Source organism: Lissotriton vulgaris, chromosome 1_1, assembly GCF_964263255.1.
Source record: "Lissotriton vulgaris chromosome 1_1, aLisVul1.2, whole genome shotgun sequence".
Lineage (NCBI taxonomy): Eukaryota > Metazoa > Chordata > Amphibia > Caudata > Salamandridae > Lissotriton > Lissotriton vulgaris.
The window spans coordinates 1,952,273,592-1,952,291,151 of record NC_141685.1 but is presented as its reverse complement, the minus strand read 5'-3'; the positions used below and the strand labels follow the sequence as shown (position 1 = coordinate 1,952,291,151).

The 17,560-nt window shown below is 43.8% G+C and overlaps 1 protein-coding gene across 1 annotated transcript in view; it reads left to right on the top strand.

Annotated features, from left to right (window-relative positions):
• Positions 1-17,560, top strand: part of SLC6A15 (solute carrier family 6 member 15) — a 314,347-nt gene that overhangs the window by 250,786 nt on the left and 46,001 nt on the right. The window contains exon 9 of the mRNA XM_086919649.1: positions 17,255-17,447. Within this exon, the coding sequence (XP_086775775.1) occupies positions 17,255-17,447 (193 nt within the window). The remainder of the gene's footprint in view (positions 1-17,254; positions 17,448-17,560) is intronic.

Sequence of the window (17,560 nt, the reverse complement as noted above, 5' to 3'; positions counted from 1 at the left end):
GCGCTCAGGTCTAGGAGGACCACTGCCACTGATCCTCCTGTATCGATAATTTCCCTGGTTTTTTCTACTGCTGCGAGAAGGGCAGTGTCCGTGCCCTGACCTGGTCTAAAGCCTGTCTGTGAGTCATTGAGGAGTTGGTTTGACTCCAGGAAGTGTGACAGTTTTTTGTTCGCAAGTTTTTCGGCGACCTTACCTATCCAGGGGAGGAGTGAGATAGGTCTATAGTTGGAAAGGTCTGCCGGGTCTAGGGATGGTTTTTTAAGAAGCCCTTTTACGACAGCCTCCTTCCAGTTTGAAGGGACCTCTCCCTGTTCCAACGAGATGTTAATGAGGGCTGTCAATTGGGGGACTATGGTCTGAGAGATGTTTTTGACGAACCGTATGGGGACTGGGTCGCTAGGGGCTCCGCTCTTGGTTGAAGTGAGTGTAGCCCTTACTTCCTCTTCTGTAACTGGGCCAAACGACGCTAGAAAAGGCGTATCGGGTGGGGGCAGCGGCTCCTTCGCTCTCTCTATGGAGTCTGAGTTGGCGGCGGGGAGGGAGGTGAGGATTTTTTTGATCTTTTTGTCAAAGAATGTGGCCAGCTTGACGCATTTTTCCTCCGCTGCTTTGGGGTCCATGGGTTTTTGCGGGGGGTCAGGGACATGGAGGAGCTCTTTGAGGATGGAGAAGGTCTCCTTGGCTGAGCAAGAGGAGCCTTTTATTTTTTCCTCGTAGTAGGCCCTTTTGGCGTCATGTAGGGCTCGTTTATGTGCTTTCATGGAGGATTGATAAGCACTTTTCTCTTCTGTTGACTTGTTTTTCCTCCAAGTGCGTTCTGACTTTTTGCATTCTTTCTTAAGGGCATTGAGGGCGGGTGTGTACCAGGGAGCGGGGTTGATTCTTTTAACATGTTTTAAAGTACTGGTAAGTGGGATGAAACTGTCTAGGGGATGGACTAGCCAATCGGTGAATTCTCTGTCCGCGGTGTTCGGGTTCGAGGACAGAGGGCCAACGGTTTCACGTAATTTAGCTTCCCAATCCTCTGGTACTAGCTTGTGCCATCGTCTGGTTTGTATCCTTGTTTTCTGTTTGAGTGCTGGTGTCGTTTTGAGTGACCAGTGTATAAGGATCAGCATATGGTCTGTCCAAGGTAGGGTAGTGGGGTCCTGGGCATTTAGGTTTTTGATGTTGGTAAAGATAGGATCCAGGAGTTGTCCTTTCTCATGGGTGGCTTTGGGATTACAAAGATGGAGATCGGCTGTAGTGAGATCAGCAAGCAAGTTGGCTGCGGCATTGTCCGCGGGGTCCAGAAAGCGCATATTAAGGTCCCCTAGGAGGAGAAAGTTAGAGACTGAAATAGTCTTGAGTGAGATGTGGTCCATTAGAGTACTGGTGAATTCGCCTAGAGAGCCTGGCGGCCGGTACACTAACAGTCCCGAAAGGGAGATTGTTGGTGAGATCTGGATGGTGAAATAGCAGTTTTCGCAGTCTTTGACGGATCCACATTCAATTCTACATTTAAGATGGTCTTTGTAGAGTATGGCTAGGCCGCCACCTCTACCGACTGGTCTATTCAGGCAGCAAATTTGGTAGCCGGGGGTTGTTGCATTGACCATGTCGAAATCACTGTGCGGGGTCAACCATGTTTCAGTCAGAAACAATAGGTCTAACATCAAATCCTGGACGAGGATGTTAATTTCGTGGGCGTGTTTTACTAAGGATCTGCAATTCAGAAGGCCAAGCCGAAGTCCTTGATGGCGTACTGTTTCCTCGGGTTTGTTAAAGAGGATACATCCTACATAGGGGGCGTCTTCCTTGAGGATGTATTTGCACTGGGGATGTTTTTTAGGGTTCCAGGCAAGCAGTGTATCTTGGGTGTAGGAGATGCGTTTTCGCAAATTGGGCATAGTGGCTAGGCCTGAGGCCGTCTGGGCCCGGACGGGCCCAGACGGGCTTGCCTTTGGCGCGCCTTCGGCGCGCTGACGGCGCGCACGCTGCGCCCGTCCGCTGCGCGTCCGGTGATTGCACATCTTTTTGAGGGTGGAAAAGGGGCGGATGGGCGTGGCCTAGGGTAGGCGTGGCCTCGATTCCTCGCCGTCAATGGCGGCAGGATAGTTTGCTTTTTGAAATTGTTTGTTGCAGCGAAGATCGCTGTTTTTAGGCGTTTCTATAGCCCGTTCCGGTGGAGCCAGGCAGGTAAGTGCAATTTAAAAAACAAATATTAACAGAATTAGTGACACAAGAAATACGATTTAAAAAGAGGTGGTCTCCCGGCTTCCGCCTCAGGAGTTAAGCAAGGTTCTGGTATCGTGGCGCTGTCGGCAGCGTTTTATACTGTGTTTGGGCGGGTGGGCATGGCCTAGGGTAGGCGTGGCCTCGATTCCTCGGCGTCAATGGCGGCAGGATAGTTTGCTTTTTGAAATTGTTTGTTGCAGCGAAGATCGCTGTTTTTAGGCGTTTCTATAGCCCGTTCGGGTGGAGCCAGGCAGGTAGGTGCAATTTAAAAAACAAATATTCACAGAATTAGTGACACAAGAAATACGATTTAAAAAGAGGTGGTCTCCCGGCTTCCGCCTCAGGAGTTAAGCAAGGTTCTGGTATCGTGGCGCTGTCTGCAGCGTTTTATACTGTGTTTGGGCGGGTGGGCGTGGCCTAGGGTAGGCGTGGCCTCGATTCCTCGCCGTCAATGGCGGCAGGATAGTTTGCTTTTTGAAATTGTTTGTTGCAGCGAAGATCGCTGTTTTTAGGCGTTTCTATAGCCCGTTCCGGTGGAGCCAGGCAGATAGGTGCAATTTAAAAAACAAATATTCACAGAATTAGTGACACAAGAAATACGATTTAAAAAGAGGTGGTCTCCCGGCTTCCGCCTCAGGAGTTAAGCAAGGTTCTGGTATCGTGGCGCTGTCGGCAGCGTTTTATACTGTGTTTGGGCGGGTGGGCGTGGCCTAGGGTAGGCGTGGCCTCGATTCCTCGCCGTCAATGGCGGCAGGATAGTTTGCTTTTTGAAATTGTTTGTTGCAGCGAAGATCGCTGTTTTTAGGCGTTTCTATAGCCCGTTCCGGTGGAGCCAGGCAGGTAGGTGCAATTTAAAAAACAAATATTCACAGAATTAGTGACACAAGAAATACGATTTAAAAAGAGGTGGTCTCCCGGCTTCCGCCTCAGGAGTTAAGCAAGCTTCTGGTATCGTGGCGCTGTCGGCAGCGTTTTATACTGTGTTTGGGCGGGTGGGCGTGGCCTAGGGTAGGCGTGGCCTCAATTCCTCGCCGTCAATGGCGGCAGGATAGTTTGCTTTTTGAAATTGTTTGTTGCAGCAAAGATCGCTGTTTTTAGGCGTTTCTATAGCCCGTTCCGGTGGAGCCAGGCAGGTAGGTGCAATTTAAAAAACAAATATTCACAGAATTGGCTTAAATCCTTCTTAGCCGACCGCCGACAGACAATCTGGGTGCCTCCCTACTCCGCCGAGATGTCACCGCTAGAAGTGGGGTTTCCCCAAGGTTCCATCTTGAGCCCCCTCCTTTTTAACCTCTTTATGGCCCCCCTGGCGGTGAGGGCGGAGTCTTTCGGCGCCCGGATTGTCACCAATGCTGACGACACCCAGCTCCTCTTTGTAAGCAACAAGGATGGCCTGTTTGACGATGCTCAGGTTACGGGCTGTTTGAGCGCGGTTTTTGAGTGGTTTGGACGTCATGGACTGAAGTGCAACTCCGACAAGTCGGAGTTGCTCTTCTTTGGTTGTACCTCTGAGCCTGATTGGAAACCCTGGTGGCCGCAGGATATGTTCCCTCCCACTAGCTCATCCTTGAAGGCCAAAAATTTGGGAGTTATTATTGACAGTGATTTATCTTTCGGACCGCATATTTCATCTCTTACTGGGAAATGTTTCGGCATCCTTCGGATGCTTCGTAAATTTCTCCCTTTAGTGTCCATCCAGCACAGGAAAATCATTGTCCAGGCACTGGTCGGCTCTAGGCTGGATTATGCGAATGTTTTGTTTCTGGGACTCCCCAAATATCTGGTTAGGCGTCTACAAATCGCCCAGAATTCCGCGGCCCGAGCCATCTTTGGTCTTCCAAGAAAAGCCAGAGCCACTGATCTTCTCTCAACCCTACACTGGCTACCTATTGCTAAAAGGATTTTGTTTAAAACTTTGACCACGACTTTTAAGGCCCTACATGGTATAGGCCCTAAATATATCTCCAAACGATTGTCCTGGTATCACCCCTCCAGATCTCTCAGATCTTCGTCCCTATCTTAAATGAGTGTTCCCATTATCAAGCGCGCTAGAGCAGGAGGACGGTCCTTTCGCTACTTAGCTCCTCATGCTTGGAATGACCTCCCAATTTCTTTGAGACAGGCCTCTAGCCTTCTGTCCTTCCGAAAGGCCCTTAAGACATGGCTTTTCCCTTAATTTGGTGTTGCTTCCTGTATATGCGTGTCCTCTCAGTGTTATGTTCTCCCTTCTTCGGTTGGGTTTCCTTCGATAAAGCACCGGGATACTCCCTGGAGTGGCCGTGCGCTATAGAAGTATAATAATAACATAGCATAACATAACATAACATAACATAACATAACATAACATAACGTAACTAAACTTGACCTTTCACAGAGCGGTACGGAGCTTTAACTGTGTACGACACGCTCAAAAAGATGTTCTGCACTAAAAAGTCAATTTGGATGACTGGGCAGCACGGAGACAACCCCAGCTTTGCAGCAGAAGATGAGCAATGTAACGGGAGACCAATTGTTCATCCTAGCAGAGGTGCACTTTCTCCCTTGCAGGTATGCATCCCACCATGGATGCAGACCTTGAAGTTTACACTGCAGCGTGACTGAACGACCGGAGACCACTGCACCGGCACCACTCCCAACAATTCACACGGTTGGGGAAAAAGAACATCCCTGGGTTCGTCGCTACAGCCACTGCCTTACACGTCCAACTAACCTCATATCAGGTCAAAAAACATTTTTTCTGCAATTTCGGAAACGCTGATGTTCTGTCACGATCACAATTCGCAGTTTTTTTTTCTTTTTAGCAATTAGCAGTTGATTTTTTGTCTTTTTAGGAAAACAAATGGAGCCGCTTTGGCTGGTCACTAACAAACCTTGCTTTTCTCCTTCTGCTGAATGATAGCAGTTGCTGCATGCATGCATTGTTTGAATCCTCCATTGAAGCCATCCACGGCCCACTACTTCAGGGATGTCCCCCAACCATGACGTTGGTATTGACAGAGGGAAACAGAAGCTAAACACAGAAGAAGGACAAGGATGCATGCCTTCCACTGTACGTGAGCACCAATGGAACATAAAAGGAAACAACCGTTGTTAGGCTGGAATGTCCATACAGTAGGAGGGGCCATCACACGCTGAACAGTGTGATGGCCAAACAAAAATGTTCTTCGAGTAAAGTCGCCAGTGAGGTAGTTAAGCCCACAAAGGAGGGACATTTTCACAAATGCACCAATAGCAAGTAGGTATTTGTAATTATTATTATTATTATTATTAATGGACATTTATTAAGCGCCTGGTTACGCCACTGGCGTACAGACATAACAGACATAACAGCCAATGGCAATTGGTGAGTTTTCCAGAGCCCATAGAAGAGGATAAAACAGTTCAAGGCTCGACGTAATAAAACGGAATACAATCCAGGTGAGGAATTTTTTCAATTTCTTTAGGAGACACAGCTTGTTAGACCTGTCAGCCTTAGGGTGGTCTTCCTCCTGAACCTTTTGCCTTCTTCCTCCATTTTTACTGACCTTGTTTTGTCGGAGCTAGGACTCTGCACACTTTACCACTGCTAACCATGGCTGGAATGCATGTGCTCACTTTTTAAAATATGGTAACATTGCCTTATCGGGAGGGGAACACGCCGATGCACTGCATAAGGACCGTAGTCTTATTCATTAAACATGTTCATCAAAAGTCTAAATGTTTGATTTCCAAATGTTTTTATTCTTCACGTGGTGAATATTCAATCATATTCTTATGCATGATGATATTATAAATCAAAAACATGTCAATACGCATTCAATAATCCAATCATTGTAATCCACAACAGAAGATTCCCGATGCATTTCGGGCAACAGCCCTTTTTCAAGGGAAATGCTCTACAAAAAGAAACAAACGTAACCAGAATCAATAATCTGTGGGAGGTTAAATAAGTACGATCGAATGCATGCGTGCATTAGCCGCATTTAAAGTGCCTAGACAGGGAGTCACGGTAACTACAAACTAAGTGAAACATAACACAAGATTCCACCTCAGTGCATGACAATTTCCACTGTAGTGAAGAGAAAAGTAACCAAAAGCGGTGCGCGCCAGCAAGAGGTTGGGTAAATCGCCAACAGTGATAGAGAGCGATGATAATCACATTACCTAACCCGAATAAGGGTGTGAAAAAACATAAACGTGTTCAAGTGCACAGCAGCGAACTTACATGGAGAGGTTAACAAGGTGCCTCGCGGCGTGCCAGCGGGGTAATGATGCAGGTAATGGGAGTTCAAACACGAGTATAACTGTGGTGCTAGACATAAAGGAAGGACTCAAAAAGTGAAGTTAATAAACATGATAGAGGGACCACCGTGGTGAATAATAGGTCGCCATATTGGAACGGACAAAAAAACATTGTGCCCTCACTGTTTGGCCAGACAGTGTCTACCCGATTGCACGCTACAATCCATCACAATCAGTCAAATTTGGTTTACCCACGCTGTGCGAGTTCCTATTTGTTCGAACCCCTTTTTCTGGTTTGTTTTTTTGCACTTTTTTTGACACATAATTCTGTTTTTTAACTGTCACGTCCTCTGGCTAGGGTGGGCCTTAGCGCGCCTACACCACCGAGGTACACAATTACATGGTCCTGACGAATGCCCAGTAATATCCAAACACTTAAAGGGCAGAAACATGTTGACCCCGTTGTAATTTAAAAGGGGAAAACACCCAACACATTAGTTGGTATATTTCCCTGCACATACCTTTTAACCAATACCCAGCTAACCACGGAATAAAGTTTTTTGTTTGGTAAAGCTGCCTGTTATTTTTTAAACTCACTTTTTTCATACACTTTGTCACAAAAAAATCCCGCTCCGCAGTAACCTGGCGTTGCAGCACACCAGGGAGGCATTCGGCTTCTCCTGGTGGAAGCATGTCACCACCCAGGGTGGTGAGTGAGGGCTTCTAAGAAATCCCTGAGAAATTCCCACTCAGGTTGATTTGATTTTCTTTTCTTCTCTGTGCTGGACACTACTATCCCTGTGTGGGCACTCTTCTGTTGATTGTAACTATTACCTGGGGAACCGAGAGTGCCACTTCCTTCTCTCTCAAGTTGTTGTTATTATTACTGTGCCAGGAAGACATACTTCTGTTCTGTTGCAAGGGCTACCACTCTGCTGGACTGCTGCCCTGCTGTGCTCACCTGCTGCCTGTTGCCCTCTTGCCTGTGTGAGAAGGACTGAACCTGTCTCTCTTCAACCCAGGACCCAAAGTGACTCCAAGTGCTGACTTGCGCCTCAGGGACAGAAGGCTCCAGCAGCCTTAAACACAATATCTGGACTCTGCCTTCTGTGAGTCTACCCTCCTGCTAGTTCTGTACATCTGGAAGGGGTCCTAAGGTTCTCTTCCAACCTGGTACAGCTCAGAGCAGAACCTCATTACATCGATATCCATCACCGCTTCAGAAGCGCCGCTGCGCAATGCATGCTCAGGAGAAGCCCTTGCATCCCCCATCAACAGCACTTTCAGTGACCACACTGGACTCCGCAACGCTGCTTTGCAGCTCCTTGGAACCGGCACATTACAGTGACTGTGCGACACATCCTCAACATCGGACTTGCATTCACAAGCTCACATGAACAGGATTCTCAGTGATAACGCAGAACCTGGCACCGCAGCCTCACTGCATCTCGGAACTGACACATCGCAACAGGTCCACTGCGCATTTTTGACTTAAGGTACTATGTTCAGCGATCTTAACTGGGCCCCTGTAGCTGGACCACACTCCATCGAAGTTGGCCTGAACTTGTAAATTTGTTCCGGTCCGATGCGACCAAAAATTCACAGTTGGCTCTTTGTGCTTTATGGCACTATTTTTACTGACATTTTTAAAGTTGAATATCTATTGGTTGGATTTTTTGTCATTTTGGTCTTGTATTATTTATTTAAAATTACTCTATATTTCTTGTTTGATGTGGGCTCCTTTTGTGGTGTGTTTTCAATGCATTATTATTTGAAGTGCTACACAAATACTTTACATATTGTCTCTGAGTTAAGCCTGACTGCTCTGTGCCAAGCTACCTGAGGCTGAGTGCAGGTCAATTTAGGGTTTGCTTGTGAATTTACCCTGAGAAGAATTGTGGTTGTTGCTTAAGAAGGGTTTTATCTCCCTCAATCCCAACTTCTTATACCTCTTCTACCAGATTACCTTGTTTTTCTTGGAGATGTGTTCTTTGTGGGTGAGGGCAGGGCCAAGGGTGAATCTGAATGACTTGGTATTTGGTGAAATATGGGGTTGAAATTTGTCCAGGCTTTTGTTGGTGAGGCAGGTTTGGACTAGTTGTCGCTTACTGTTCCTTGTCATGAACAGGACATTTGTTGTGGTGTGGTTGAGCTTCATTAAGTTGAAGGACATTCAGTCTGGATAAGATGCAGCAATAATTGAGGTGTAGGATTTCTGAAGCAACAAACACTTCAAAATATTGTTGTATGTCATTTGTGTTCTAGTGAATTACTTTGCTATTGTTAGTAACTAGGGTCATAGGTGGCTATCATTTAGGGTTTTGAGGCTGTGAGGTTTGCAAATGCAGGAGTTTGAAGGATGAAAATTGTCGGATGTAGTGCAGGGGTATGATTTGTGGAGGAGAAGCAAGTTTGTTGTTGTTGCATTACTGTCTGATCATCTGAAGAAGATGATGATGGCAAGGCATGTGTCCTTAGAGTATGGGATATGAAGGCTGTAGATATCAATCAATCAATCAATCATGAATAGTGTTTTTCTTCTGTTGGCAGCTTCATTGATGTTTCTGGTGTCATACCTGGCTTTAGTTTTCATGTTGTGCAGGATGAATTCAGTAGTATGAGGTTATTAAGGTGAAAGGGTCGTTTTTTATTACATTTTCTTTCCTGTCTGCATATCAAGCTTTTGTTGCCAGTGAGGTCTTTCAGGTACTGAACAGATTCTGGCAGTTAGGGGACCAGGCGTTGAACCACCGGGAGTAATCACAGTTAAAAGAGAACAGTTGCCCAGCTTTACAGACTAGCTGCCAATTGGTCGAACATTAGAACCATTTACACATAGTCAAGAGGCAACAAATCAGGTAGTTCAACAAAGAGTTACAAAATGAGCCATTATAAGCAAAACAGGTAAATCCCCTGCTTGTGTGTATTCTTTTATTTTCACTTTTCTGCACAAATATGGAATACAACACAGCCAACTTGTTTCGCCCACATGAGGCTTCTTCGGGGCTGCAAACATGTAAAAAACACCAATATTAATACATAAAAATATCTAACAACTATGTTTTTAAACCAACCCCAGTCTACAGCATTCCAATGTGCGTGTATAGCTGTTACTCAACCATTCATTAAAAGGCAGAGACTCTCTAAACATTGAAACATGAGAAAATTGCAGAAGTTACGTCTGAACACTTATACTTTTGCCAATAAGTTGATTAATGAGAAACAGGCACAGTGGAGAGAGTGTGATTTGCTATCAGATCAGAATGTCAGTGCTTGAAAATCGATTTCCCCTAGATGCACTTGTCTGTATCATTTACCTAATTTACATAAAAAGGACGATTCCCTCCAGGATGTCCGATTATCTCGAGAATAGGCTTTCTGAGTTTCAGAAAGATGTCTTTCATTTTTCATGCTTGAGCTGTCTGGGGCATTAAAGTCTCCGAGGATGATGGCATGGGATCATAAAGAGGTCTAAGAATTCATCAGTCTGTATATTTATTACAGAGATGAAAGATTGAAATTTTCGTTTTAGATTATAATGCTTGGATATAATGTACTAGTCATAAGTGGGTTCTGTGTGCCAAGCATAAAGGGAGACTGTCAACTTCACCCATACCGTAGACATGTAATACAGGCAAGAAAAGGTGGGTTCTCCGAGTGTGACTTAAGAATGTAGTATTTGCGTAGCATTCACCTTGCACAAATGTAGTGCATATGCATAGGATTCAATACCATTGACGCAGTGATAAGCATGTTTTAAGTTCACATGTATTAGCCATCAGGTAGTGGCAAATTTGAGGGATTTCCTACAGATAAAGTAGAGGATATGGTCTGGGCATTCAAAGCTGTCTTGTATGCTTGACCTGTTAAGATGAGGCAGTGTTCCCAGCTCTACTGGGAACTAGAAAAATCACCTATTACCATCTGGAGCAAGAATAGAGAAGACCGAGTACCAACCGCGGCTCGAGAGTATCCCTAAGCAATGTCTAGAGTCTTTTGATTATTAATGTAATGTAAAAGGCACTTCTAAAGCTCAACTGTTACTCTGAAGAGTGTCCTGGTGCTCTGCACTGTAAGTCGAGAAACAAAGCGATCCAAGAGAACCGAATCAGTTATTCGAAAAAAGCCAGGTTTTCAGCTTCTTCCAGAACAGAAGGATGGATGTGATGCATCGTGATTCTAGAGTGATTTATTCCATAGAGACAGTCCCATAAAAGAGAAGGACCTGACCCATATTCTAGACCTATGAATCCAGGAAATTTTGCCCAGAAAGAGATTGTCTGAGCGCAGGCATCTGGAGGGAGCTTAAGAACGAATTCTCGCTCTCATTTAGAGTGCTCCTGGCTGATGCAGAGCTCTGTGCACTTTCAATTAGTGCAAGAAATTATCAAAAGACCGTATTCTTATACTTTATCCATATGGGAGTATCTGTGGGTGGTGTGAAAGGATGAAAACTCTCAAACTGTGCCTGATAACTTTTGTAATGTAGGGACTTATGTAATCATGTGAAGTCATAAGTCAAGTATGCCACCAATCATGTTCTTGCAGTTGTCATTAGTGATGTCATGAGCAGTGCATGACAGGCGTGAGTTATGATTAACCAAGCTAACCATACCTCAGTAGGTATTAAGTTTTGCTTTCTAAACATAATATCACTTGAAATGGGTGCCGACCCTGAACATCGATCCTGGATTATCAACGGAACACAATATCGAGTACAAAACATTAAAAAATATATATATTAACAGGTAAGTATAGATTTTTATAGTTAACTACACATATATTTGAATCAGTGGTACATATAGCTTCAAGGTATGTAGATGTGGAGTTTGGGATATAAAATCGATACTTTCCTATATGCAATTTTGTTCCTTTATATTCTATCTTCAGTATTCTTATACCACAATATCCGGGGGTTGATGTTCAGCAATACAATCCTTTGAATATGTTCATGTATAAGTACTGTTTTTTCTTTTGTTTCTTTTAACAAACAAAGGCTAGTTTAATCTGAGTAAAGGTAATAGCTACTTCAGTTCAGCAAAGTTTTAAATGATATACTGCAGCACACCCACCTCTGCAAAATGTTTGTCAAGGCAACTGGATATATGTGGCTAAGTCATGCAGACAGCTCTTACCCCACCAACTCAGCTGTGCAAGGCCTTTAGCCATGTGTGGAGACCTGTGGGCACAAAGTCATTCATATGGTCAGACCCTGCACCCACCCCTCACCATACCCAAATCAACTGCACACAGCCTTCAGCCATCTGCAGTGTTTGCCCCATACCTGGTGTTACATCATGTGTGGAAGCTACACATACAATATGGTTTTGCCCAGAAGAATTTTGCTGGGTCATGGCCGATTGCTCATGTGTGGTGTGTGTGCTCCTAGTAACCGGGCAACCATTAAAGTAATGTGTGGTGTGTGTGCTCCTAGTAACAGGGCAACCATTAAAGTAATGGGGTAACCCATAAGGTGCTGGTCCTGGGTATCAGTCAATATTAAACAACAATGGTCCAAGACCTCTATATTTCCAATCAAATTGAATTGATCAATCAAAATTCACAAGTAAGGAGCATGTACGCATTGATCAGCTCCACTCAATTTCTGGATCCATCCAATGTGGGAATTATCACCACCTTGACTCCTAGAAGGGATCATCCTAAAGATCCCTGTTTGCCCCGTATATTATGTCCTGAAGAAGACTCACATGGCCCAGGCATAACTAACCGCAAGGCCCTAAGACGAGTCGAAACGTCGACACCTTACTAAACCTGGACCACCTATTTTTATTCTCTCTACGATTATGTGCATATATTAATAATTTTGTCATAAATCAAGAAAGAGAGATTCTTTGTTTATTAATTAAGTGGCTAGGTCATGCAGATCGGTGATTTGTAGGTCCGATACTGTCTTCCAAAAATTATTTGAATTATATGTCACCTTTTTTGATTTTTCCTTCTCCTTCTTCTTCAATCACTTCACATTTTCTTGGCACCCTTTGCTATGCTGCAGGCTCTATTCGGGGCAATATATATTTTGTACTGACGTGCAAATTGAATTTTGAATTTTATACTCTTGGTTTGAGATTGAGACAATAGATTAAAATACTGTATTGTTTCTGGAAATGGATGCTGTTGCCTTATTTATGTGTTTATCATAAATTGAGTGGAGCTGATCAATGTGTACATGCTCCTTACTTGTGAATTTTGATTGATCAATCCTAGTAACAGGGCAGCATGCACTATTAGCATGTTACCCACAGTCTGCAGTGCACAGAGACTAATTTGGTATGAATTGTGCAACAGGTAAATACCAAACCTCCTGCAATCAGTTTTTACAGGATGTGCAATTTGCACCCAAGAGGTCAGACAATTTGTGGGCCTACTGTGATCAGGGCCACCATGTTTGCTAATATGTACAATTTTCCTGTGACATGCTTCTTATGCCCCTTAGGTCAGGATTTCTATTTCTACATTGTGGCTAAAAAGGGGTGATTTCTCTGATACACTCCGATCTAAATAGACACTCGTTTTTTGAGATCCTGTAAACACCTTGGGTAGTGTTTTTAAAATTCCTAAGAATAACCAGTGAATAAAGTAATTTCATAATGTTTATTTGGATATGCATCCTTGATTTTGTTTTTCCAACTCACCCATGGGCATCACACTTGCATCATCATTTTATTTAATTATGTATGTATAGACCTCCTTAAGCGATATTCTAGCTGTGATACACAGAAGACCATACACATAGGCGATCATTATGAGTGACCTGCAGCAATCCGAGTTATTTCTCCTTCTTTACTCCTGGATTTGCTGTGACCAGGGACCTGGGTAATGTTGGAAACGGGAAATAGTGAGGATTATGAATTTTTAAAGGAATAACATCCAGAAATTGTAGTGGTCATACAAATGTCTTCTCCCAGGCATTCCACCCGCAGACTTTTACTGCATGAAGCTGGTGAAATCTCCAGGTGCAATACATTTTACCAGCAGTGGGTTTTTGAGCTTTTAATTCCATAATGAGTGCCATAGTTGGGGAAACCGTTTACATTCATATACGTAGTGGTAGAGAGGGCTATCTTCACGTGCAGCCAGTGGGGAAAGACAAACTAGGGGTTTGTTGTAAACATCAATGTTCAGTATATGAAATTCAGATCTGAGTTTGAAACATGAGAATGCTCCTATTTTGTTGTTTTCCTTTACACATCTCTTGATTCCAAGTCGGATGATATCAAGAATTCCCAACTTTCTGCATCTTGAGGGTCTTTATCATTTGCTGATACTTACATTTTAGTAGTACCAAAAACGAACAAGAAAAGAACTGGAGCTGTGCCTTATCGGTCCTTAAGGCCAGAATTGGAGACAGTGTAGTGCTGCAGTCTAGATTAACTTGTGTTCACGTGTAAGACTGACGCTCTATATCCTTTCACAACGCACTAGTCTCTACTCGTTTTGGCTTTGGCCATTGTCAAATATTCAAGAACGCTCACTGTCAATGGAACAAGTAGGGTGATAGGTGTAAAAAATAAAAATATTTAAAAAACGTATTAACATAATAGATGAATACTATTCAGATGGGCAGAGGTGAACAACATCATCTCACCCTTTCAGGCAGGTTTCAGGGCATGCACAGGCACGGTTGATCAAGCTTTTAGGTTGCTACTCCTTCATTGGAAGGTGGTCACCATTGGCAAAGGCGGTCTTTATTTGGCATTTATTGACTTAAAGACCGCCTTTGACTTGGTCCCCCATGAACACCTTTGGCTGATATTGGTGGAGATGGTGATTACTCTACCAATCCTAAATCTTCTGGCACGCATGCATGATGGAACCTATGCCCGCATTAGATGGGGATCTCAAGAGCAGAAAATTGACAAAATACCTGTGAATCGAGGGGTACGTCAGGGCTGCGTGTTAGCCCCAACACTCTTCACGCTATTTGTGAATGGTGTGTTCTCCTTTCTGCTCGAAATAAATGCTGATGCCCCGGTCTTGGCGGGTGACAAAGTGCCCACCCTCCTGTTTGCTGACAACACGCTGTCGGTTTCAAAAACCCCCGTGGGTCTGCAAAGGCTGCTGGATCGTTTCTGTCTGTTTTGTGAGCGGAGGGGCCTGGTCATAAATACCTCAAAAACCAAACTCCTTTACTTTAACCCAAGTAAGGCTTCCAGATCCACCCTCTCCTTAGATGGGGTGCCACTGGAACGCGTAAACAAATTTGATTACCTGGGTATTAGAATCTCACATAATTTAAAGTGGCAACCTCACATAGATAAAATGGTATTAAATCACAAAAGGGTAGTCGGAGCATTAGGGCGAGAACATCGCACATCCATTTCTAAGCCCATCGCTCCTGCCTTGGATATTTATGCTGCAAAATCTGTAGGCTGCGCCCTTTACGGCACAGAGCTGTGGGGCTTTGATTGTGTTGACGCCCTGACCACCTCTGAGAATAAGTTTTTAGGGAGCTGACATCGCTACCAAGGGGTACCCCCATCAAACCATTAATGAGCGATTTGGGTCGCCGTTCCATTAAGGATTTAGCTAGGTTACGTCCTCTTCTATACTGGGCCAGGTTATGGCGGACCCCCGAGCTCTCAAAGTATTTAGATGGCTTGAAATAAGTTATGAACCTTTATGGTGCTCACAAAATTAGCTGGATTCGCAATATAAAGAAGCTCTTGCTTGAATCTGGCATGCCAATCGATTGGGAGCCTGAGGTTTCTCTATCCAAGGATGAAACTAAACGAGCCTACTGGAAGTGGGTTGATGAAAAAGAATTAAGGGACCCAAACCAAGGCAGGCTGACTGAGGCGTTCATGCAGCATAAAGTAAAGCCTCGTTTGGAGCCCTACCTGGATTTCATTAAGAAACCAAGAGACAGATCCCTATTTAAACAGTTTAGGTTGGGAAACCTCCCCCTCCGTGATTATACGTGTAAGTGGAAGCCCCCGCATCAAACCCCAACTGACTGCCCAATCTGTGAAGGTGTCACTGAAAACATCCCTCATGTCTTTTTTGTATGCCCAGACTATGCAAAACCCAGACAGAAATGGCTAAAACCAGTGTATTTACTGCTTGGAACTAGGGATCATTCCTCTGCACTCAGAATACTTAAGGCTGACACTAGTACAACCTTAGTGTGTGGGGTGGCCAAATTTCTAAGCTGGGCTTGGCTGATTAGATTGAAGGCTACTAGATGACCATAGTATTAGTTGGATTTTTTTTTCAAATATAACTCACAAAGCTGCTAATGTTTAATATCTTTTTAAACTATTTATTGAAATATGAATGGTTTTATTGTAATGTACTTTTAAAAAAATGTAATGTATATGAATTGTGGTTTTATATTTCTAAGTGCTTTTATGATATTCTGTATATCCAAATAAAGCTTTGATGATGATGATGCTGATAATGATGACTATTCAGATGTAATTTGTCCGATGCACACGTTTACTGCCACATAAATAAGGTAGGCATAGTTTCTGCTTTGCAAATCAAATGCATACATGTTCTGTCGACATACCAGAGTCGCACAGCTTCTGCTCCATGAGAGATTCTTGCAGCTTGTCTCCCGTTCATCAGATGCACATCTTTTGTGATACTCATCACAAGCATATCCTGTTACATACTTGGTGCATACATGGGTCTACCTCTGCCCATCAGGTGTCCTTCATCTGCATACTTGAGAGGAACACAGCTACTGAGAAACACGTTGGGGTAACTGCTTCTGCTTCATACAAGTGATTTATGGAGCTTCGAATCCACATCCTGTGGTCTTATCCACTGTGCCAGAAGTTTATGGCGCATGCACCACACATGGCATGTATTCTATTGCAGCACTTATATAGTGCGCCCTAACCCTATGTAGGGTGCATAATTGCTTGTGTACTACTCAAACCCAACATATTATTTCCATACTGGAGAGCCAAACAGGTCTCTTCCTAAAGATGAACACAAATCTGGTCCGCCACACATCAGACCCACATGTCTACTGATCCCGTACGCAGATGCAAACAGACTTTACCTCACTCTGGTGATGTACATAATGTTTCCCCATACATGAAACTCACAGCACTTGCCTAAAAGAAATTAGATGGACAGAGCTGACAACCCTAGTCTTTAAAGACACACAACATGTGTTTAACACAAGTGTCACACACAACCCCTACTGTGCTTGCTGAATGTACAGCCCCTTTTCTGTACACGTCTACAAAGCTCTTTCCTCATACTTGAGCCTCATAAACAATATCTGCCGCAGAACGTAGGTCCTTTTTACAGTCCCTGCTCCACACAGTTTCTCTTCACAGTTCCTGCTCCACACAGCAGTTGGACTTGTCTTCTGCTTGATACATACAGGAAAGGCATACAACTGCTCCACAGATGTGAGGCACATATCTCACGTCTCACGCTTTACATCCTGGAACAACCAACGAGCTGTGCCGCGGAATAGGAAACTTTATTTGCACTGCCATAAATAAAATGTTGTAGCAACTACTATGTAAAATGTTGTCTATTTGTTCCGTTTTTAAAACTCAAGTGATGTAACCACTTTGATTCTATTTTTTTACGGATAGTACAGAGGTGGTGTCATGTATAAACTAAGAAATCCATTACACATATATAACTATGTCTTGTTTTGAAGCTACTATGACAAAGTTAAAAACGGCATTATCGACTTTCGCAAGCAGAGCTCCCGATGAAATAATTTTGGATTCGTTTGCTGAAGAAAGTGTGTAGAAATATTGTAACTGTTGATGTATTCTCGATTGATTCGCTGCTTATCTCACAATTGCCTTTTTATTGACGTCAGTCTGTTCAAGGGACCGGCTTGGCTTTCATTGCCTTTACGGAAGCAATGACGCACTTCCCAGCATCTCCTTTTTGGTCGGTGATGTTTTTCTTGATGTTGGTGAATCTGGGGCTCGGCAGTATGTTTGGAACAATAGAGGGGATCACAACACCCATTGTGGACACTTTCAAAGTGCGCAAGGAATTTCTTACCGGTGAGTTCTTTTCATCTTTTCAAGTATGCTTTCTGGTACTTTTGTGTTTATTATTATTTGTCGTGGGTGGTAAATGAGTAAAACGACAAAGGCAAGCAGGTGCAAGGGAAACA